We start from the raw sequence: 25,961 nt of genomic DNA, 5'->3' as shown, positions 1-25,961 counted from the left end.
ATAAATTGTAAGAGCTATTTTCCTAATGTTTGTAGTTTAAAGGTGTGGTTGTCTTGCTCGGCTTGTATACATTATACTTAAATGTTATTGGATTTTAGGTATAATGCAGAGTATAATGTATACAAGCTGAGGCCCCGTCTATCTATTGATCGCAGATGTCAATCTTAAATACAATGCAAGAGCAAATATTTATACAAACAAAGCAAGCAAGCCAATCAAATCTTTAAACTACAAACATTAGGAAAATAGCTCTAAGTGTTTTTTTTTCAAATAAAGTAAAGTTATACTTTGGCCTCAATACCCGAAAATTAATTAGCAGCCACTGTTTTCAATCAAAGCTGGCCGAATTATTTTTTCGTTATTAATTATTCGTTATAGATTTGGGAAAATTGTAAAAACAGTGTACATTAGTTTAAAAATATATGCATGTATTGGTTGAAAAATAATCACTATTCTTGTGACATTAAATGCGACTAGAAATGTTTAAGTTTAAATGTATAAGAAATGTATTCATCAAATAAAACATTTTTGGGACTGACAAATATAAAACTGAAAGACAATATCTTTATTTTTCAACATGCAAAGTTTTGATGCGAAAATCACTTTTAGAACACTTATAATTTATTAAAAATTAAAACTTTTGTCAATCAATTTTTTTAATGTGAGATTAAAATATACCCTCAGAAATTAAAAGTGAATAGGGAACACTGTTACATAGTTTACCAGCAGAGGTATCTACTCAATGGCAGTAATAACATAAACGGTACAAACTGTAATGCACTAAGTGCAACTTCTGGCAATCAATGCCTGTTGGGAGATGCTTAAAAGTAATAATTTAACAGTCTGTAAGGGGATTTATTTCAAACTGTTACGTATATTTATATAGTTATATACATGACATAAATTAATAATATCTTCTTATATTACAAATGTACTTCCTCATCAAATAATTTGAATTGTATTTATTACCATTGTTTACTATAAATAAGTCAAAATGTGACGGTTGTTATTGATACAATAGATTTCAGTAGAATATAACTGATTCACATTAAATCCGATTTAATGCAATATGCATTTATAAAGAATTAGAGTGATAAATTGCACGTTAATTGATCGACCTAAACACAAAGCTTAGAATTACTTGCGGTGTTAAAATACTTTATTTGCCATATGCAATAATATTTTGCAAATAAAAAAAAAACAAACAAAAAAAACAAAAAAAAACAAAACACGGTGGAAATTTCGCGCGCATGCTACTTGAGTTTTTAAACCTCTTTTTTCAAGCTATATATAAAGTTAAATATACACTTAATCACAGAACGATATATGTTTTATATACTTGAAGGTTGCTGCAGAAATAATTAAATTTCAAGGTAGGATTATAATTCATGTTTAATTACGACTATTATATCATAGTATCATATATGTGTTTACTACTATATGTACTATATAGAATTCATTCTTATCCAAATATAATAGCTGCTAAATATTATTATAATGACAACTTAAAACATAACGATACAAATAAAAATCAATTAATCAAACTTATATGAAAAATTTAATTAAACTACAAAATCGTGCTTGGCTCGAGTGAGGAAGGTCGCAGGTTCGAACAATCGCCGGGTCAAATAGAAACATGAACATTGGTATTTGGTTCTTCTCCGCTAATCACGCGGTGTTTTGAGAAAGAACAAAGCCTTGTCCGCATCCGCATAGAGTTCAAAATTATGTGTCCGGTTAGGATGACATATCTTCCAGCAGACTGTTACCTTGAAAACTAGAGTCCGGTTTTGTCTGTTTAGTGCAAAGCAGTGGTCATATTCATATCACATTATAATTTTATCGCCTTGAATATTAATTGAATTTGCCACTGAAAGTTAAAAAGCCATCCATCATCCTCACGAAAAAATACTTATGCTGAATAGCATGTAAAAGAAAATATCCATACAGAGCAGGTCTGGTCATCCCATTTTCGTGTACTTTTGGTATATACTACGGAAACTATTATTTTGGGAGATTTTAATATTCATTTAATGTCAAGTAAAAAACATCTTAAGTGGTCACAACTCAAAAAAAATTTGCAAATGTGTCAGGTGGTTAAAGAACCTACAAGAGTTACTAAAACTTCATCAACTTTAATTGACCATGTTTATTGTAATGTGCCAGAAAATATTGATTATATTTCAGTTCCAAAATATTCAATCAGTGATCACTACTCAGTATGTATTTCTCATAAAAGAGGTTTTAAAAAGTTCATGATTATATAACTTTTCTCTGTCCTGAGTATTTTCCTGTTTATTTGTACAGTATTCCTGTCGCGTAATGTTGTCATTTTAGCGGTATTTCTAACATTGCCATACAAACGGGAGGTTTGGCTAGCCATAAAACCAGGTTCAACCCACCATTGTTTTCTTAAAATATCGTGAACCAAGTCTGGAATATGGCAGTTGTTATCTAATAGTCGGTTTCTATGTATGTTGGCGTTTGTTTATGTTGCAGTTCAGTGTTTCTGTTGTTCCGTTATTTTCCTCTTATAGTTTATTTGTTTCCCTCGGTTTTAGTTTGTATCCCGGATTGGCTTCTGCTTAATCGATTCATGACTATTGAACAGCGGTATACTATTGTTGCCTTTATTTATAGATCTACTTACAAGTTGCTTAAAAAAAAAAAAAAAGACAATACGTGAACCTTGAAACTTTTTTATCCTATTTATTAATTCAACTATATTAAAAATTATATCTCAGTGCTTTCATGGCCATGTGTGTGGAGGATGATATTTTCTTTTTAAATTATTTTAAATCATGACAATATGAGAGTGTTGTTAATCATAAAGTGAGATGAAAATAAAAAGGGAATGCGCATGTGTCCATGGGCACACATGATGCCCCTGCTTGCATATCATATAAAGTTTTAAAGGGACATAACTGAAGAACGGTAAAAGTGACACTACCCAAATTTGTAGTTGATCTGACTTTTGTGGTAATAGGTATTGTGAATAAGTTTCATAATATATGGTTGAGGCAAACTTAAATAAGAGAACGGAAACTTTTATGTTTGTAAAGAGGCATAACTCTAGAACAGTAAACGTTACACAACCAAAATTCAAACTTGATCTGTGTTTTGTGGTAATAAGCATTGTGTATAAGTCTCATATACCATTTGGTTGAGGAAAACTAAAGTTAGAGAACGGAAATGAAAAATTCAGCAATTTTCATTTGAAAAGGAGCATAACTCTAGAACGGTTAAAGTGACGCCTCCAATTTCAAACTTGATCTGTATTTTGTGGTAATAAGCATTATGTATAAGTTTCATAACACTTGTTTGAGGCAAACTTAAGTTAGAGAACGGAAACCAACTCAGTTAAGGGTAAAACGTAATTACTGCCACCACCGCTACGTAGGGGGCATAAACAGAAATGGATTCCCAGACGTATACTTTCTTAAAGAATGATAATGATTCAAAACATGGACACAGTCATGAACCTTGTTTCAAAAATTCATAAAATAGATCTAGACATAATTAATGAGGCATTGCGAACTGGTCAGATAGTAGGAGACATTAAATGTTTCTTACCGACCAATTATCAATAAGTGTAACTCCCACGAGACGCATTGAGAGATTTCTTGATCTAATTATGAAACCATTATTGAAGAGGCTTAACTTTTACATTCGAGATACAAAAAATTTCATTAATAAAACTGAGTCACACGAGATCAAACAAGCATATAAACGCATGCAAACAAGAATACCTTGCGAGGTAGTAGTTGGGAGACTTTTGAAAAGGGACCCATGCTTAAACAAATTTAATAAAAAAATCCCGAAACACTGATAAAATTCTGAATTATAGGCAACAAATATTTATTTAGTTAGCAAAAACGGTTTAAAGTCTTGAGATTTATTACATATGTTGGTTGAAGGAACCGCTTTTCATAATAATTTTTAATTTTAAAACACAATTTCATCAATTCAGATATATTTATAAAAATAATGTTGGTCTCAGTATATTATGTATTTTCAATCTTAATTCTTATATTGATATATAATTGCTTAAAGAAATACCCGAACGTAAGATCAAATACACTCTTTTTCTAACTTTCCAATGTTTATAGAATCCATTGTATGCTTATTCAGCGTAAAAATCTAGAGTTAATTGTTTTGTATATTTGTATTTTTTTCTTTTGCATAACATATTTTTTAAAGACCTCATTAAAGATTAACATGCAATTGTTAAATCTATTTCCTTATTTAAAAAAGTATATAATATATTTTTTTTATTATTAAGAATGTGATTATTTCCTGGGAATATTAACAAACAGTCTTTATTTTATTTGTTTTATTTTCAGTTTTTGAAACGGACATTTTTGTTTATCTGATTTGTCAAAATGACATGTGCATAAAATTTATTGTTAAAAATCAACCAAAGCCTACTATAACTCATTATGTAGAAACCACAACACCATTAATATCTGGCACTGATGTTCGATACCATAGGTCGTTAAATCTTGACTATTTAACTTTCACATGTTTATCAAATGTTGCAACTGTCAACTTTGCTCAAGTTAACACCTACGATGCATAAATATAGCTTTAACATACATGTTTGAAAGTGATCTATAGATACATTTAGTTTATCATCGTATATCAGATAAGAGAATAAGCGATTTGTGACAATTTCTTTATTGCGACGTTTAAAATATCTCAGATACCCCCGTATGGAGGTGCTCTTAATTGCAGGAGGCTAATACAGATAAGATGAATAAGTGTTCCGAATGAAGAATAATTTAGCTTCCGAATATTCCTCCATAGACTTTATTTCTAACTAATTAATATGCGTGATCCCTCAGGGGTTCACACAAAAAATTCAACGATACTGATTGTATTCACCATTTATCTCGCAGTTCCCTTGATAGAATTCTAGAAATTGATGATTTTGACGAAGCGCTACTAAATTTATAAATAGTTTTACTAAAGTATTGAATCATCATGCTCCACTTATTAAAAACCGAGTTTAACATGTTTATCAAAATGAGTGGATAAATGATGAAATGAAGGAGTGCATGAAACAACGTGATTATAATCATAAGAAGAAAGATGCATATAATATATAAATTGTGGAGAAACAAGGTTAAATAAATACCTGATAGAAAATTCAAAGCAACATTACTATACTGGTGTTCTTATAAAACATGAAATGGAACCAGCGGTAAATAATGGAAACACTTGCATAATGCCAATGGTAGTGAAAAGTATCATGACCATGCAATTTTAAATGACTGTCACAACAAAACGATAACAGACACAAAGATCATTGCTGATACATTCAATAACTATTTTACAAATATTACTCAAAATATTAATCTTACTTCAAACTCAAGCTCCAGTTGTTCTTGAAAACTTAATAGTTATATTTCATGTCGTATACCAGAACATCAGAAAATTAGTATACCCATCGTTATTCAAACTGGCTTAAGTTATACCACATTTTAGGAAAAAAGGGTCGAAAAATGATGTATTTAACTAGTATAATCTCTTGTATGTCATACAATCAGGCTTTTGTACACACTATTTCTGTCAAACTGTTATGACGTCTTTGTTAGATAAATGGTTAAGAGCCGTTGATGACGGAAATTTAGAAGGGACAGTATTTTTGGATCTGTGTAAAGCTTTTGATCTTCTAAATCATAAACTGCTTCTTCAAAAATTACAGAATATATACTTATTATTCACTTCATTGGTTTACTTCGTATTTTGCCGATAGACATCAATTCGTATCCATTTCACGTACTTTTTTTCAAATGTAACTACATCATAAGCAGGTGTTCCTCAAGGCTCAGTTTCAGGTCCTATATTTTTCTTAATATTTATTAACGATTTGCCTTGAAATCCTAATCATAACACTGATTTTTTTGCTGATGGTAGCACCATTTCTGTGGTTGGAAAAGACAAAAGGTGTATAAGTCAGACATTCAATGCTGTATTAGAAAATATTTGTTATTGGTGTGATGAAAACAAAATGTTTGTATATGTGTCAAAACAAGGACAATGTGTATAGGTTCAAAACCTGTGTCTGTCATGTGCAATGACACATATATCCATTAATGGCCAGCATATTAAAATGAAAATCTTTGTGAAAAAGTCGCTATTATTTTTGTTGACGCAACTCTGTCTTGGTATGATTAGTGCTATTATCCAAACAGATAATTCTGCATTAGCGTTATTAAAAGAATCAAGAAATACTTGAATCATAATGCACGAATTCTATTTTACAATGCTTATATTCTTCCACATTTGGATTACTGTTGTCCAGTATGGGGAAATTGTAACAAGTTTTTAATCGACAGTTTACTAAAATTTCAAAAAGGGCAGCTAGAATTATTTCAAATGAACACGATATTCGTAAACCACGAATTGAACTATTTATGGAGTCTGGAATTATTCCCGTTATACTAAGAGAAGATTTTACTACAAGTCATTATTATTATATAAATCAAAACATAAACTGGCACCAACATATTTGTCAAATCTTATTGTGCCTACAAATAGTAAACAAATATCGAATTTCATTATCGGATAATTTTATTGTCCCTAAATCAAATACAGAACTATACAAATCAAGTTTTTCTTTTAGTGGTCCAAACGTGTTGAATTCAATATCCACTGAAATTAAAAAATCAAAAAATGTATCTGCATTTAAATACTCTTACAAGTCATTATACTTTTAAATAAGTGTGAAATTTATAAGTTAACCATAATATATACTATAGGTGTATCATTTTTGTTATATGCAAAAAAAAAAAGAAAAAAAAAAAGAAAACAACACGTTATAAAAATCATGCGTCCGAAGCGCTTTTCTGAATTTACCTTCATCAGGAACGCTCAAAGCCGAATATTTTAAAGCCAAGGATATACAAGAACCGCAACAGTTGAAAACCTATATTACCAAAAGGATCTAAAAAATTATCCTTGTTAGTAAAATCTTAAGTTGTAACACAGTACATGATATATTAAACATGAAGATGGAATTGATTGCAGATTAGCTAAGTTATCTGTACTAAAGAATCGTATGATGCAGTCACAGAAGTACGTCTTAACAAGTGGCAAATCTATGACAGATCCATCCATTTATATACATATATATATATATATAAACAAGTCTAAATTGAAAACAACATTCAAACATATGATTGCGTTGGATAAAAACCGAAATTTTTATACGTGTGCATGCAAAACAAATTTCTTGTTAGAGGGGTCTGAATACAGCACAAACAACATTTTCTAAAAGACCAAAAAAATGAAAAAGTATATTTTAAGAAGTTAGCAATATCCTTTAACTCTACGTTCCGCTATATAGATGATGTTCTCTCACTAAATAATAAAAAATTTGGTGACTATGTTGAACAAATCTATCCCATCGAACTAGAGATAAAGGATACTACAGATACAGTTAAGTCTGCCTCATATCTTGACTTACATCTAGAAATTGACAATAAGGGTCGGTTGAAAACAAAACTTTACGACAAAAGAGATGATTTCAGCTTCCCAATTATGAACTTTCCATTTCTATGTAGCAATATTCCAGCAGCGCATGCATACGGAGTATATATCTCCCAATTGATACGATATTCCCGGGATTGTGTTTCCTATCATGATTTTCTTGATAGAGGATTGCTGCTCACAAGGAAGTTATTAAACCAAGAGTTCCAAATGGTGAAGTTGAAGTCATCCCTTCGTAAATTTACGGACGCCGTAACGAGTTGGTTGACCGTTATGGAATAACCCTTTCACAGATGATATCGGATATGTTCCTTATGTCGTAACTACAATACCCTCCCTTTTCACGAATGTGACTTACCGAATTAGACTATTTACCGGATTTGTTATAACATAAGCAACACGACGGGAGCCACATGTGGAGCAGGATCTGCTTACCCTTCCGGAGCACCTGAGATCACCCCCAGTTTTTTGTGGGGTTCGTGTTGCTTAGTCTTTGCTTTTCTATGTTGTGTCATCTGTACTATTATTTGTCTGTTTGTCTTTTTATTTTTGGCCATGGCGTTGTCAGTTTGTTTTAGATCTATGAGTTTGACTGTCCCTCTGGTATCTTTCGTCCCTCTTTAACAAAACGCATTTGACTAACAGGTCGAACAACAAATGTTCTTAAACCCTGCTGACTGCCATTGTATCACCGATGTAATAAATGAATCTTAATTAAAAATTTAATACTAAACAGAAAACAATAAACTTGCGGAAAAGATGATATACCGCAAACAAAAGGTGCAAAGGTTTTTGTACACTATATCCGGATTTCGACAATTTATGTCTCTTCAGTGATGTTAGGAATCGAAACGGTATTTGAAAAGCCATACAATTTACCTCAATTAGGGATAGATAACAATAGGTTACAGCGTGTTTATTGACTTATAGTTCTACTGATTTTATAATATAATTATCAAAATCTCAGTATTGTATACAGTACTTCAACAACACAACTGATATTATATACATGTGTGTGTGTGTGTTCTCTTGTGGTAAAGCAGTACTTGTAAAGTAAACACCACTTTAAATTATTAATATTTTCACAATTGGGGAAAAAATACTGTCAAACCAATCGTCGTCTTTAACGGATTTTCATTTATTTCAGACAATGAAGTCTTATTTCCTTTTAATGTTTCTTATTCCGGCGTCAGCGCTTATTGTAGAAGATGTATTCCCACCATGTTTAGAAGAATGCTACTCTGGACAAGTTGACAAAAACACTACTCCATTTGATGTTCAAACGAGCTGTTTAGAAAGTTATTTGGCTCATATGGACAAAAATACAAGCTCAACAGGTTTAGGGAAGGATGCCTTTGACTGGCTAGATTCTCTTGGCAGAAAATTACATATCCGACTGAGACGACATGGACGCTTCAGATTGCGTGTAAGGAAGGAAATTCGAACATTACGTGAAAATGAATTATATAATTTTTTCGACGCAGTAAATGCCCTGAAAAGGGACAAGGTACGTTTATTAATTTATTACCATGGTAACGATCAGAAAGTCAGCCTTTGTGTTATTTATCTTCGTCCAATTTGTTTGATACATACCGAAAACTAGATAGTTTCTGTTAACTCGTTTAAAGAATCAGGTTTAAACCAACATTAACAAATTGTACAGACGCTGGGCTAATGTTAAAAAAAATGTGGTTTGATTACCAAAGAGACAACCATCAATCAAAGACAAAATAACCAGGATGTGAAGCACTAATTTCTAAATTGAAGACTGACTAGTGTCCTTTAGATGGCTTTTTGTTATTGGTATCGTGAAGTTGCTGTCTAATTATTGTCTACCAGTACCCAGATTTCCTTTGTATTAATTCATAGTTTTATGATCAAAATAGTCACTTTGTTATGAAAGACACCTTAAAGAGCTATGAATAATATTTGCGTCAGTGTCATAAGAAATATCCGAAAATTAAAATCATGTAAATAGAAAAAACAAATATGCTTTGACATTTTTTAATCAGCTTTAAATACTTTCAAGAGTGTACTCACCTTGTTTATTTGCCAGCTGTAATTCTTAACTAAGGCTGTTCCTCTAAGTAATAAATATTGCTTTTTCAAATGAAGCTTTCGCTTTCAGTCCGTTTGAATTTTGTTTAATGTATAGGAATAATTAGTTATTTATCTGTTATGTATTTCACTCGGAATGTAATTTGTTTCATCGCCAATGTCACATTTTTCAGTCGGTCTCACCAAACAAGTATGATTCGTTTGCAATTATGCACCAGGGAGGCGCCGGAGATTCTGCACATAATGGTCCAAATTTTGTAGGCTGGCATAGATATTTCCTCGTACTGTAAGTAGTACATTATTTTCAATGTATAAACAATAAAACTTACCGTTTTACGTCTACCGTAGCACCAACGTTTAACACCAGTTTTAGTTAGGGCGTGAATCGCTCTATCTTCATTTGTTTAGGAGTGAGTAAACGTCTTAAAAGGGACAGGAAAAAAGAAAAAGGAAAACCTGATTGGTCCGTGTATATTTGCGTCCATTTTTGTTTCTTTTTTGAGATATCAAAAACAAAAAACGAAAAACGGAAGTGTTTTCAGTTTTTATTTTTGATTTTTCAAAAACCAAAATGAAAAACAAAAGTGTTTTCGTTTTTCGTTTTTGATTTCTCTAAAACCAAAACGGAAAACGAAAGTGTTTCATTTTTTGTTTTTGATTTCACAAACACCAAAAAAAAAGTCAAAAGTGTTTTCGTTTTTCGTTTTTGATTGCACTAAACAATAATTTTTGTATTTTGTTCAAGAAAATCCTTTATATTATCAAAATCTTCATAAATGTACCAATATTGAAATATTGACTTTCCAGACAATAATTCGCCGATATTTTTCCGTATGCAGTGACCTTAACTACGAGACCTCTCGTAATAACTTCGGCCAACGCACAGTGCATGTGCAAAGGGAATACCGTAATGAAAGAATCTCTACATACGTGCTCTTGAAGATAAATAGAAATAACAGATTCATGAAGAACAAATTTAATACATCAAATCATTTAACAACTGTTAAGGAATAGTTTGATTAACAAATGGGGAGTATGGAAAAAATAAAAACAAGTGTCATGGCTCTTTCAATTCACTAATCTTTCACGCTTTCCACGTGCTTTGTTTTTATTGTTTATCAATGGCACGAGCCGGTAAACTTCGGCAACACACTCGAAAGTTATTAAGCTTGCGATCAACAACCACTGAATGAAACATTATATGTCGATAATACTTTATAGATGTGTAATACATATAAAAAAAAACGTGCATACTAGAGTAAGTTTAGTATATATATATGCATGCATTGGTAAAATAATTTCGATAACATTAAAATTTCGAGAAACGCTTTTCATATGACTTTAAATAATTTAATTTTAAATGGAGGAAAAGAACGACAAGAACTTTAAAAAAATGAAATTGGATATTTACCTATTATGATCCAATATCCAACAACCAAATACATGCGTAGATTAAGCAATTCCATAAAACCCTTGAATTCAATTTTTGTTAAAATCAAACTAAGTTTAATAATAAACGCTTTGGACTTTAGTTTGGACCAAAACCGGGCCTAGAATCAAAAATCTAAAAACACGGTTAGATTCACCATAACAAACAACCCTAATATAATCTATTTTTTGTTGAAATCATGCAAACTTTTTGACCCTTTGAAATTGGTCAAGAAATAAGCAACGTATGCAAAGTATCAGAAAAAAAATTGTTTCTTGGGCCCTTTGTCCTAAAACGATTCATTATAGACTTATACTTTAGTTATTTTCCGGAAACCAGAACATTCTATTTTTTTCCCGCTTTTTTGTCCGTAATTCTTGAACGTTTTTTAACCCCCAATCAATCACAACATACCTCATGAAGTATGGAACCTTGTGGTACAATTTCATAGAGATCCATACACTTATACACAAGTTATTGTCCTGAAACAAGAAAAATGCTTGTTTTTGGTCCTTAATTCATACACAGTTAGGACAATAACCATCAATAACCATCAAGTTCAACCTCAACCTTCCTTTTGTGGTATGAAACCCTGTGGTACAATTTCATAAAGATCCATACACTTACATGTGTACTCAAGTTATTGTTTGGAAACCAAATGTCTTCGGACGACGACGACAACGTCATACCATAATACGACCGCAAAACCACCCTTTTATGCAAGGTTGTGTCTGAGATGGTAATGATGGATGGCTTTCTAATGTCCAGCGGCAAATTAAATTCATATTCAGGACGAGACATGTCATCCTATGCGTAATCATTATTTTGACTATTTTGAGCATACCAGATTCTATTTTTACTTATTCATGCCAAGTGCTTGCAGAGAAGCAGCAAAAACCAATTTAAAAATCTTTAGTTTGACCAGCATAACGTTCCAACTCACAAACTCAGTATTTTCATGCACATCTTCACATTACAAGTTGCAACACTATGCCATATCATTGGGTTCCAATAAACGTTAGAAAATCATGTCAGTGTGCTTTCCCATAGGATTTTATGCAGAACAATTATCTGAAATCTATGGTAGTTTGCAAAATAAATGTCAACATCGAACTCTAACTGAACAAAGTGGATACCCGCATTAAAAAAGTTGAGGCATTAAAGGCAAAATAAGTTTTTATATTTCACATTCTTGCGGGTCTAATTGTAATCAGACGGCCATTGTAGAGTTCCAAGAAGTTTACAAATTAATTTAATACAAAGTCAAAATTTAATGGTGAAATTAAGACGGTTATACAAATGATTATTATAATAGCAACAACAAACAAAGGATTCTCATATGGTCATTACTTTTGTTCAAAGTAACTAGAACACATCCCTTTTCAATCAATCACTCAATCAATCAGTGCTCCAAATGGCAAAATGATTGAATGCTAATCCCGGTTTGAATTGTGAACTTGGGGAAATTTGTTTTTCAATCAATTGATCTTAATAAGCAAAACACAATTTATTGTATTGAATGTTCGTATAATACTGGCAGATGGACCTTGGTCATCAATTCTAATTATCTTACATCAACCTTTCTAAACTTAAAAGTAAAGATCACGCCCCCTTATTGTTCAGATTAATAAACACTTTTCCATCCGTCGACATTATCTTCGATTTAAATACTATTGATTAGATAAACGCTGTGTATACTTTAACGACTGGGCTAGTTTTCTTACCAGTTAAGTAGTAACCTCCCTTGTTAATGTGATGTTGTTATCAATCTATTTCTTTTTACAATCTTTATATAATATTTCATTGTAGAAATTAAAGGAGTAGGCCCAGTAAGACCCCTTTTTGGCCCCAAAATATAGCAGTTTTACAAAATTGTTAAAATGTAAATTTTTAGCTATTTATTGGAAAGGAGAATAATTCTGTTACATAAATATGGGCTGTTTTTGACAATACAATGCACATGTATCGGGTACTAGCATCATTAAGTCATGCTAAATTACTGAAATCTTCGAAATTTTAGCATTTTGGTTAATTTTTAGACGCTTTTCGTCTGAAATGGAAGTGGCCGCATTTGTGTTCATTCTTAATATTTAAATGTAAGTTTTATTTGGTAATAATACATAACATATATAAAGGTTGAGAATGAACACGGATACGGCCACTTTCATTTTTGACAAAAACCATCTGAAAAGTGACATATTATGGCATATTTGATAGATTTTTCATATTTAAGCTTGAATTTGAGCGTCTTTAATGACTAAATCAGTTCAAATCTTTCACATAAACTGATTGAATCGACTGAAGTAGACACTTAAGTGTTTTAAAAGTGTCCAAAATCTTTCATCAGATGAACTTGAATTTTGAGGCCAAAATCGGCCCTTATCGGACGTACTCCTTTGTGATTCGTTTTATATTTAAATATATAATTTTACTTTTTATTAAAGATAAAAACAAGGAAATTTTAAAGTCTTTGATCCATTAATCACCTTAGTTCAATTCATAAGTCAGGATGCCTATTTTGTCTACATTATGTTGAAAGAACACCGGGGTAACTACGTTGGCATTATATTATATCAATTTTCATTTTGGTTTTAGAGAAACGAAAAACGAAAACACTTTAAAATTTGTTTTTCATTTTTGTTTTTGAGAAATTAAAAACGAAAAATGAATACACATTCGAATGGACGAAAATATTTATGGACCCTGATTTTTCTATAGTCTAATAGTCTAATTAAAATATAACTAAATTTGTATTCTTTTCGAATGTTTTTTGGGGATGTATATATAACTATCCTACTGCCTGTCATTACTTTTATTTTGGCATTTCACAAATCATGTCTTCTTTGACTGTCCATGGCGTTAAAACACTAAATGTGTTTTAATTGATTTTAGTCTCTGATGCATGATTTTTTTATTAGTAATTGTTTTTGGCTTTTAACTAGCTTTCAGTAACTGCGAGTACTCTCAAATCGTACTTTCGTGTTAATTTGACCTGTTGACACAATTTGTAATGCATTTCTGTTATTCAATGTTTACTTATTTTGTGTTATATCTCGTTGTACTATTTTTAATATGTACCACCTTTGATAAGTATTAAGTATGACAAAAACATTCTCTCTTCTGTACTCGTACTATGAATAACACATTTATTTGTAAAAATGTTTCTGTACTCCTAACAACAAAATTTGTATATTCAAATTTATCTGTGTTCGTTAATTCATTTAACGCCATTTTGTCCTAGGTTAAAGTTGTCCTTTTGACATTGAAACATCGTTTTTATTTATATTGTGTAATAGATCAAACTTATTCGTTCAGTGTTTATTTACTTGTTTTTGTGTATTGTCTTTTTGATCGAGTTAAGCCATTTCAATTGATATTTTATTATGTGTCTTTTAATGTTGTAATGTTATAACACTGTTTCAGGTTAGGGTGAAGGTTGGCGTCTGTTGAAAAGTTTAAACCCGCTGCATTTTCATGCACCTGTCCTAAGTCAGGAGCCTCTTGTTCAGTAGTTATCGTTTGTTGTTGTGGTTCATAAGTGATTCTCAATTGTAGTTTTTTATATAGATTAGACCGTTGGTTTTCCTGTTTGAATTGTTTTACACTAGTCTTTTGAGGTCCTTTATAGCTTGCTGTTCGGTGTGAGCCGTGAATGCCGTATTTTGACCAATAATTGTTTTACTTTTTACACATTGTGACTTGGATGGATAGTTGTCTCATTGGCACTCATACCACATCTTCTTATTTATATTTATAGAAGTTAGTAAGTGTTCTTTCATTGTCACTTTTCATTTCTATAGATTATAAAGATGTGTGGGTGAAAACACATTTGCCTCCCTCCGGGCTCCTACGTTAGTTATTTTGCAGTGTTGTAGACTGTTGTCTTTTTCTTTACGAAGTGGCTTTTTCAACGTGGATATGATTGATTACTTCCCTTGATATGGTCTTTTATTCATTTGTTTGAAGACTAGTTACCGTCACCGCACATTTTATGCAATATTGGACATCGGTGTATTGTAAATACAGCATAATGCTGTTATCTTCATAACAAACTTTCTAAAACTGCCCGTTAATAAACTTTGAAATTATAAAAAAAACCCTAAGGTTTCAACTCTCTCAGGCAAAGTTGTCTTAGATGGATTTGGCTATTTCTATGTCCTTTTTGGTTTATAGTTCTTCAAATTTTAGGAACTTATACATCCTTGGCTTTCAAATATTCGGCTTTGAGTGTTCTTGGTGAAGGTAAATCCAGAAAAGCGCTTCGGACGCATTAAATTTATAACGTGTGGTTTTTATTTTTTGTTTTCAGTCTCTTATTTTATTTATGTTTTTAATTCGTAATTTTTTATTTGATTCAGACAGGTAAACGACGATTTTTCAGTTTTCCAAGAAGCCAAAAAGCTAGTAAAGGAAACGGATACACATCACTACCAGACTTTAATTTATTCTGAACACATTCTTTAAAATACGCGTAGCAAAGATTTACACTTTAAAAATACAATTCTACAATGAAATAAACAAATATCAACAGTCTAAGAACATTCACGTGTTGTTTCGGTATGCGCTTTAATTTTTGCAAGTATTTTTAATTATTAGTAGCTCAAACTATCTTATTGTATATACTTATAATACAATCTTGTTCTAGACATACTGTCAGCTTAAAACATTTCGGGTGTTTTATAACGGAGATTTTAAATTATTTTGTGTTCATTTAATGCTGCATACAAGTATAAAATGCGAGTCTTTATTTTTGTGATATCCATTTCGTCGCAATTTTCGCTTTAATAAAAACATCGCACAAATTTCGTACTTTGCATAACATTACAAGATATTGACTTTATATGTTATCTACTTTTTTATTTCTTTATATCGAGTAATACTAACGAATCTCTTTAATTGTGTTAATATCAACATTTCTATAATACAGATTCGAAAATGCTCTTCGGGAAAAAAATAGCAGAGTGACTCTTCCATACTGGGATTCAACAGCAGACTATTTGATGGACAATCAAGAAGATTCTATCTTGTTTACTGAAATATTTTTGGGGAACCCAAAAGGCGTTGTGTATTCAGGTCCATTTGCATTTTGGGAAACTCCAACAAAACCGAGTACGTTGTTAAGACGTGATGTAGGAAGATTTGGCTCTCCTATTGACCCACAGAGGTTAAAAACTGTGTTTAGCAAAAAATATCACAGAGAAATTTTAAGACCAACAACTCCAGATAGTAGTAATGCCAATTTAGAGTCTCACCATGATAATGTTCACGGGTGGGTCGGAGGAAATGACGGTCATATGTCAGACGTAAATTTAAGTCCAATGGACCCAGTTTTCTGGCTTCACCACTGCTTCGTAGATTATCTTTGGGAAAAATTCAGAGAACGCCAAAAAAGATTAGGAATAAATTCAGAAACAGACTACCCACCAACCACTATATCCGGGCACAAGCCAAATAGGCGTATGGATAATTTAAGACCACCAAAGAAGAATATTCAGGGGTATAGCAATTCATTTACAAAACATATTTATAGATATGCACCTGCCCCGACTTGTCGTAACAACTGCGGAGGAGCGTTTAAAGGATTTTTGTTCTGCGATAGAAGTAAAAAAGGGTGTGTTTCCGGATCAAGGTATGATTTTATTCGAAATGGAGGATTAAGTCGAGTTAAGAGTTATTACCCATCAAAGGGGAAAGGTAAACGGATGGATATTCCTCTATCTTTTAAAAATATTAAATCTTCGGATCAACCAACAAAGGTATCTCGGTTAATAAAAGCAGAAGGGGCTATACCAGACATAAAGAGTGGGAGCATTTCACCATTCGAAAGAAAAGAGAACAGTCAACTAACTCGAACTTCAACAGCTCCAACAATTACAAGAAGATTTAGGACGCACTTTGGTAGTCGTAGTTCAAGGGCCCGAAGATCAACTGATTTCAGTTTAACAGTCAATAATCTCAAAATTGGCTTTGATATAAATCCGCGTCTAGGACAAGAGAATAGGACTCCATACCAATTCGACAATTTGGCAATGTCCCCAATAGCAATAACAAATAAACACGAGATAAATCGAAAACCAGGACATGATCAAATTAAAAACCAGAGAACATTTAACATTACATTTCAGACTGAAGGATTCTCCTACAATGGTAGACATCTCGACTACATTTCTATAGATGAACGCACTCGTTTCTCTGAATCCATCGGTGTTATTGTCTTTGAGAAGCCAGTTTCCGATGAAACAAAAGCCTACGTAAGGGCGTACGACGCAAACGGTGAAATGTGTCAACCTAGTTGTCTGGTATCAAAATCAACGTATAAGGAATGTTCGGGGCTACTCAAGATTACGTCCGATTTTCCTCGTATGTACGTTGATTCATATAATGATACGTTTTTTTCAGAAATAACACCGTTTCTGAGGTTCGTTTGTGTAAATTAATGTCATATTTCCTTAAACATTGTTTTCGTATACGTTTCTCCAGAGATGTTGTGAAGAAAATAATCAATTTAATAAAATGTAACCTACCGAATTAGACTTATTTCCGGGTTTGCACTAACACGAGCAACACGAAGGGTGTCACATATGGCGCAGGGTCTGCTTAGCCTTCCAGAGCTCCTGAGATCACCCCCAGTTTTCGGTTGGGTCCGTGTTGCTCCGTCTATGGTTATCTGTGGCGTGTTTGTGTACTGTTGTTTGTCTGTTTGTCTGTTTCTTTTAAGCCATGGAGTTGTCAGTTTATTTTCGACTTATGAGTATCTTTCCCGTCTCTTTTAGCAGCAATAAAAAAAAAATACAATAATTTGAAGAAGATATCTATTCTTGTCCACAGTTTTTATCCAAATAAAAAAGAAAGAAATACACAAATACATGATACTCTTCAGTCATGTCAGTGATACAGCAAGACAACGATTACATTATCCAAATATACATCTAGACATCAATTTAAAGTCTTCATCAACAGACAGATGTCCATACAATATGTCAAGGTGTAAATCGTCCCGTATTAAAAAGCAGTAAAGACTGAGTAAATTTAACAAAAACAATCAATATTCTCGTCCCCGAGTGTATCACTAGCCCAGTAGTTAGTACCACAGACATACAACACAATTGACTAAAATAATCAAACAACAACAAAAACGAATATGTTAAAGACACAAACCGAAAAGTCATTGTAATGAGATGACTGCTGTGGTAAAGTTCGAGGTTTATGTCAAGAAATGAGGTCGAGGAAGCTGTTTCTGTGGTTTCTTTAATATCTAATTCAGGAGGATAACTTAATGGGACCCCATCAAAAACTTTTGATTGTTAATGAAAATAACATCATCATTATACCTGTATGTGAAATCTAATGATTTAATTGCAATACTCATAGAAGAAGACCCTATATTAATACTGAACGAATAACAATGAGATGAAGAAGAACGATCAAGAGTTGTTGACGTATTTTCTAAACTATGTTGAAGTCCTTCCTTTAATCACAAAGTGATTAAAAATTGTTCTAGAGTTGTCTCTCTTTGTCTGTTGTTAATTGTAATTCACAAATACCAAAATTAAAATACTACAGACTTTCTGTATATTATACTCATTTGTGTAGAGGTTCCATCCTCTGTTTTTCATTTAGAACTTTTACAACTTGTACAAAAACAATTATTCTAAAATTAATTACACATACATTTTATTACACCAACTTGTATTTACATTTTCATGACTAGAATATACATTTTTACTTTGTGGCATTACTTTGGCTACAGAGTATTCTATAATATTTTGTTGAGGCGCCAGGGTGACTACCGATTACCTATACACACTGGCTATCAGCTGACCTATGTTGACATAGTGTCATAAAACCCCTGGTAGTTAAACACGGTTACACCACCACCTACCATGGGGAGTGACCGGGGAAAACACTCGTATTACCAATGCTCCAGTTATTAGTGCCCCACCTGTTGGCAGGTGTAGGCCTCCCCTCTATAAGATGAGGTGGAGGAGGTCCCAGAGTTACCCATCTGTAGTCCCCACCGTTACCACTAACCACATTTTCCAAACCTGCAAATTGTAGAACTTGTCAGGCCCAGAGCAAGGGCCGAGTGAAATAATCCCCCAATCACTTCCAGTCTACCTGGACTTCCCCCATTCAAAATTGACTCTGCGCCTAAGGATAGTAGAAGAAAATTAATTTCTTTAAAATGTCTTGTTTTCTTCCCAATTAATAAAATTGGTAATTAATATAAACTTAAATTCATTCTGGTTGCTTAAATCACAATAGTCCATATGTAAATAAATGCTTAATAACGGAAATGTCAAAATCAAAGAAACGCAAGTTTACTCCAAACTATCCTGTATTGGTCCAATACCATGGAGGAACTGCTTGGATACTGGTAACCATAATATTGCAACCAAATACAGCAAACTAGTGCCTGAAAATATCAAACAAAAAACAGCAGCAACTATTCTTATTTGGGAGGGTGGGCGTGTTTTAAATACTTTAACTAATTTCTGCAGCACCTGCTTTGTTGTCGACAGCAAATTAACAAGTGCCCGATACGGGAATTCCAAAATTCAGATTCCACCTGAGAGCGCCATCTATGGCCATGCCAAATATGGCAATGACCTAAAGGCTGCAACACCCACACACCCACACAAATATTTGATTGAATTAAACCAGATTATTGAAAATATAAAATTTTGATAATCTCTATTAATTGCAATACTCATAGAAGAATACCCTATATTAATACTGAACGAATAACAATGAGATGAAGAACAACGATCAAGAGTTGTTGACGTATTTTCTAAACTATGTTGAAGTCCTTCCTTTAATCACAAAGTGATTAAAAATTGTTCTAGAGTTGTCTCTTTTTGTCTGTTGTTAATTGTAATTCACAAATACCAAAATTAAAATACTACAGACTTTCTGTATATTATACTCATTTGTGTAGAGGTTCCATCCTCTGTTTTTCATTTATAACTTTTACAACTTATACAAAAACAATCATTCTAAAATTAATTACACATACATTTTATTACACCAACTTGTATTTACATTTTCATGACTAGAATATACATTTTTACTTTGTGGCATTACTTTGGCTACAGAGTATTCTATAATATTTTGTTGAGGCGCCAGGGTGACTACCGATTACCTATACACACTGGCTATCAGCTGACCTATGTTGATATAGTGTCATAAAACCCCTGGTAGTTAAACACGGTTACACCACCACCTACCATGGGGAGTGACCGGGGAAAACACTCGTATTACCAATGCTCCAGTGATTAGTGCCCCACCTGTTGGCAGGTGTAGGCCTCCCCTCTATAAGATGAGGTGGAGGAGGTCCCAGAGTTACCCATATGTAGACCCCACCGTTACCACTAACCACATTTTCCAAACCTGCAAATTGTAGAACTTGTCAGGCCCAGAGCAAGGGCCGAGTGAAATAATCTCCCAATCACTACCAGTCTCCCTGGACCGCCACATGAGAGCTCAAGTCAGCTACCAAATCTGACTTGGGTTCTCACCTCCACAAAATTTTCATTATTGAAGCATTGGAAAAGTTGAAATTGTTGTGCGTAGGAAAGAATCAACCCCCCCTTGTATATTATTTAAGAAAACCTGATTTTCAGTTTGTGATAAATGAGTTCCATCTGTTCTGTATAAAGACACTTCACTTGCCCTAATGTTCTCATGTAAAATAGCTTTCCCCCCATTTTCTATTACAAAGTTTTTGACCACTGAATTCACTCTTTTTCTCTTCTGTTCGATTATTGCACCCGCATTCAAGGGTGCAAAATGCCAGTATCTGCGCTGTAGCATTGAAGACCATATTATAATAACATTTTTAAATAAAGCCTGGTAACGTAGAATAGAACATTTTACATTTTCAATTAAACCCTTCCCTGTCAATTCTAAATCTGTCAAATCATTAGCTCCACAGTGAATAATAATAAAATTAGGAGAAAGTAAAAATTTTCTTTTTGCATCCAGTAGGGAGTCCAAATCTTTAATCTGTAAACCAGGTTGCCCCATCCAGTATGTTGTAACACCTTTGGACTCCAGTCCCAGGTTGGTCCTACCATATTTCTTCGCCTCTACATTGGCCCAATGAACAAGGGAACTTCCAATAATCCATAAAATCTTGGGACCTGTGAAAACTTGTAGCTTGTAAGTCTTTGGAAACTAGAAAAATTGCAACCTTATATAGCGCGATTAGGCATGCGATTTCCATCTGCCTAATTTCATAATTACCTCCTCTGAGACCCCCTGCCTGGCTAGTTCCGTGGCTCCCCCAATTCTAAAACTATGTGACCTAAAATGACCTTTACTTATATGAAGAAAATGTAAAGCCTTTTCCAGTATACTGCTGAATTGGTATCTAGTTAAAGGCATACCATTATAATGAATAAACAAATCTTATTGTTACAGGTAGGTCGTACCTTTAAGTATTCGTTAATGAGTCGTATCGGACAGTAGTTTTTTCTGTTCTCAGGTATCAATAAAGTAACAGACTTTCCCTTTTGGTCAGTTTTTGACCACCTTACTCTTAGCTCCAGGACTTTTTTCTTAACTAAAATATCAGAAATTGTTAAGTTGGAGCCATTTATAACAGACTTAGTTTTTGAAGTAGTGATTTCCCCTACCCTTAGCAAACCAAAGAAGGCAACTGAAAAAACTGCTGAAAATAAAGCAGCTTCATATTTATTCTTACATACTTTATCTAAACAACCTATCATATCTGCTAACAATTGCACTGTAATTGGTGCTCTAATGCCATTACGTTTCCCTCCTTGAAATCAATTCAAAGTCTTCATCAACAGACAGATGTCCATACAATATGTCAAGGTGTAAATCGTCCCGTATTAAAAAGCAGTAAAGACTGAGTAAATTTAACAAAAACAATCAATATTCTCGTCCCCGAGTGTATGACCAGCCCAGTAGTTAGTACCACAGACATACAACACAATTGACTAAAAAAATCAAACAACAACAAAAACGAATATGTTAAAGACACAAACCGAAAAGTCATTGTAATGAGATGACCGTTGTGGTAAAGTTCGAGGATTATGTCAAGAAATGAGGTGGAGGAAGCTGTTTCTGTGGTTTCTTTAATATCTAGTTCAGGAGGATAACTTAATGGGACCCCATCAAAAACTTTTGATTGTTAATGAAAATAACATCATCATTATACCTGTATGTGAAATCTAATGATTTAGTTTCTTTGATATTCTTGTTTTTAAAAGTGCATGAAATAACTCATACTCATATGGAAATAAAAAAAAAAGTTGGTATACAGACAATTGTAATCCTACTTTTCGAATTAACTACAAAAAGATGTGTGCTTTCTACGTGAATTCATTAGGCATTGTCGCCTTTTTACATGGTGTCACAATAGGAAATTCGAAGGAAAGCAAGAAAGTTTGACGTCATAATCAAATGTTGACCAATGCAGAACTGAAGAACTGAGATCAAACAAACCACACTTTGTATAAAATAAGTATACTCAACAGGTCAGGAAAAGGATAAATTGGGTAAGAATTAGAGAAGAAGTCTTAAAAAAAGAAAATCTCTTGGAAAGAACGTGATAATAACTTAATTTTATCAAATATATCAGATGCCTTATAAAGACGTACTAAAGCAATAAGAAGGCTTAACAAAAAAATCTCCTGGAAAGGATGGGATAATATCTAAATTTTAACAAATATATCGGATACCTAAGCCGTATTTTTGTATAATATTTTGGAATTTTGGGTCCTTAATGCTCTTCAACTTTGTACTTGTTTGGCTTTATAAATATTTTGATCTGAGCGTCACTGATGAGTCTTATGTAGACGAAACGCGCGTCTGGCGTAATAAATTATAAGCTTGGTACCTTTGATAACTAATTATAAAGACGTACTACAGCAAGAATGTGACAAACAAGAACTCAGTAAATCACAATAAGAATGGATGTTAACATTACTATATAAGGGAGGAAACTCGAGACCATAAAACTAAATGAAAACGGATTTTAAGAGCGTTCAAAACTATTCACCCGAATCAAAATTGGATTGTGAAGGGGGAAATATAAGTATTGGAAACAAATGTTTTACATGATATTATCTTATTAGTGGATATAGAAGGATTAATCATAACTCTAGACAGCAAAAATATTTTGAGAAAGTCGAATTGGGATAAAAAAATGAAAATAACACGTTATAAATTACATCCGTTCGAAGCGCTTTTCTGGATTTGCTTTCATCAGGAACGCTCAAAGTCGAATATTTGAAGCTAATTTAGGTAAGAGAGGGTGTTCATTTTGGTAATATTTTTTGTAGCTGGACAAAAAAATGCTTTTTAAAAAAGTCAACACTTTTATTAAAACAAATGTGTCTTTGTTTAAATCCTGTTTGATAAGTAGGTTACACTCTCCCAGGTTAGCGCTCCCAAACATGTTTAACCCTGCCACATTATTTATGTGCCAGTTCCAAGACAGGAACCTGTATTTAAGTGGTTGTCGTTGGTTATTGTCTGTCATATTTGTTTATCGTTAGTTGTTTTGTTATAAATTAGGCGTTAGGTTTTTCAATTGAATTGTTTCATATTTTTCATGTCGGGGCCTTTCATACCCGACTATATGGCATGGATTTTTCTCATTGTTGAAGGTTGCCTATAATTGCTTACATCCACTTTATTTGAACTTTGGTGGATAGTTGTCTCATTGGCAATCATACCTCATCTCCTTTTTTTTTATAATAAGTCAAGGATTTAATTCATATAGCCCCTTTTTTTATTCATACTACAAGAGAAACCAATGGCATGTGCAAATCATTCAAATGTAGAAATAGAAACATTTCTTAAATTTTCTCATTATAGATAAAGAAATTATTCAGAGACTAAGGTTTCAATTCCCTCTGGCAAAGCTGACTTTACCTGGATTTTGAGATTATTTAAATGCCCTTTTACGGTCATCTAGCATGTATAGCTCTTCGAATGTGTTGGTTTGGTTCTTGATTTTCTACCCCAACTGGGATGGATTACCTTAACTGTATTTTACAAAACATTTTGGAATCTTGGGTTCTTAAAAAAAAACCTTCAGACAAAGACATTAGTACATTTTTAAAATCTATATTCTGCGTTGTTCCTAACCATAGGTAAACAAAAGCTGACTTTTACTTTAAAAATGTCAATATGCCTTCTGCTCGACAAATGACCATATGGTTTATATACATAATTAGAAGTCTGTTAACTGATCCAACAGGAGCTACACAAGTCTAAAGCAAAAGCATCAACTCCTTAGTGTTCTAGAACCCAAACTTTTGTTCACGAATTAAAATTATCAATCTTGTGATTGTTATCATCTGCAAATCTGCCAAAAGTTTTTTCCTCATCTGTTATTAAACATCTGAGATATGTTGTTGGCAAATGGTCGGTCGTCAAAATAGCAAATTTTACTAAAAAGTCCGCTTCGATATTTACAATTTGTGAAATAAACTAAACCTCCACAGTTACACTGTAATATATGCTAAATGTATAAATATTGATAGCAAGTTCGTGTAAATAAGGCGTCATGCTACACAACTGTCCTATATAGACGACATTTTGATTGTCAACGCATCAAAGATACCATGCTTTTTGTTTGGAACGCCACACTCGCGTATCTTCTACAAAAGACTCATCAGTGTCGCTCTAAAATTTAAAATTCCAAATAAAGTACGAAGTTTTAGAGACTTGACGACCAGCAATCCCGAAAGGTTTAACCAAATACAGCTGATGTAATCTATTCATGTGTTCGAAAATCCTTAGTATTTCGAACAGCTCAAAGTTTCGTTTATGTTCATACATGTTTATGCTTAATGTGCAGACATACTTTCTTATATATACTTAACCGGTTTCAACTCTCTCTAGGTGAAAGTTTGTATTGTCCACTAAACATATTATGAGCAACTTGTATCATTGTTCTGTAGTCAATAACCTTTCTTAAATTGTCCGTTTATGAATTCATATATTAGCACAATGTAGCAAGAAACTAAGGTTTTAACTTCCTCAGTTACTTTTTTTTTATTCGAGCGTCACTGATGAGTCTTTTGTAGACAAAACGCACGTCTGGCGCAAATACAAAATTTCAATCCTGGTATCTATGATGAGTTTATTTACAGTTGACTGAGATGGATTTGGCTATTAATTTGATTGGCCCTTTTTGGCTTTTAAAGCTCTTTAACGGGTTCGGTCCTCATACATCATTGGCTTTCAAATATTTTGCTTTGAGTGTTCCTGATGAAGGTAAATCAAGAAAAGTGCATTGAATTTATTAAGTGTTGTTTTCATATCTCTTTTGTGTAAAGCATTCCGATCAAGGAAATCTGCTCCAGCATACAATACTTGCATTAGAAAACAAATATACGTTCTGGATTCATGTGCATAGTGTATAAGACAATATTGTAAATCTGGTTTAAAATTACAATTACATTTTCGAAAATTCTAGTTCCATTTTGACTTGAAAGGAGAATGCTATATATCAACCCCAATTATCTCTCTGACATACAGACATGTACAAATTACGCTTTATCAATTGACAAATACGGCTAAAAGCTGGAATCACATTGGACTTATCATTGATTCCAGGTTCAAATTTTGTACGCCAGACGCGTGTTTTATCTACAAAAGACTTATATTACATGTATCTTCCAGGACAGATGCAGAAATTTTTGCAGTTGAAAGATTTTATATTTTTCGATTTTACCTGTATAAGCTGCTTTTTACTTCAATAACACAATATTCTGGATATCATGTAAACCAGGGTAGGTAAAAAGCCAGATTCAAATAACTTATATTAAACATATTTGAACATACAACTGTACCTTTTCCTTATGTCACACGTCCATTAATTGAGAGGCGATGGATACCAAAGAGACATTCAAACTCATATTTTGAAAATAAAAACTGACACCATGGCTAAAAAAGAAAAAGACCAACAGACAACAGACAAACAACAGTACACAAAACA

The 25,961-nt window shown here is 32.8% G+C and overlaps 1 protein-coding gene and 1 pseudogene across 1 annotated transcript in view; both read left to right on the top strand.

Annotated features, from left to right (window-relative positions):
• LOC127704349 (uncharacterized) overlaps nucleotides 1–17,505 on the top strand; it is a 102,228-nt gene extending 84,723 nt beyond the window's left edge. The window contains exon 4 of the mRNA XM_052208371.1: nucleotides 15,909–17,505. Within this exon, the coding sequence (XP_052064331.1) occupies nucleotides 15,909–17,418 (1,510 nt within the window). The 3' untranslated portion in view covers nucleotides 17,419–17,505. The remainder of the gene's footprint in view (nucleotides 1–15,908) is intronic.
• Nucleotides 1–25,961, top strand: part of LOC127704350 (tyrosinase-like protein) — a 100,415-nt pseudogene that overhangs the window by 19,456 nt on the left and 54,998 nt on the right.

This window comes from Mytilus californianus, unplaced genomic scaffold (genome assembly GCF_021869535.1).
Source record: "Mytilus californianus isolate M0D057914Y unplaced genomic scaffold, xbMytCali1.0.p SCAF_6, whole genome shotgun sequence".
Taxonomy (NCBI): Eukaryota; Metazoa; Mollusca; class Bivalvia; order Mytilida; family Mytilidae; genus Mytilus; species Mytilus californianus.
Note: the sequence above shows the minus strand (reverse complement) of the source record. Positions and strands in the feature narration are given on the sequence as shown.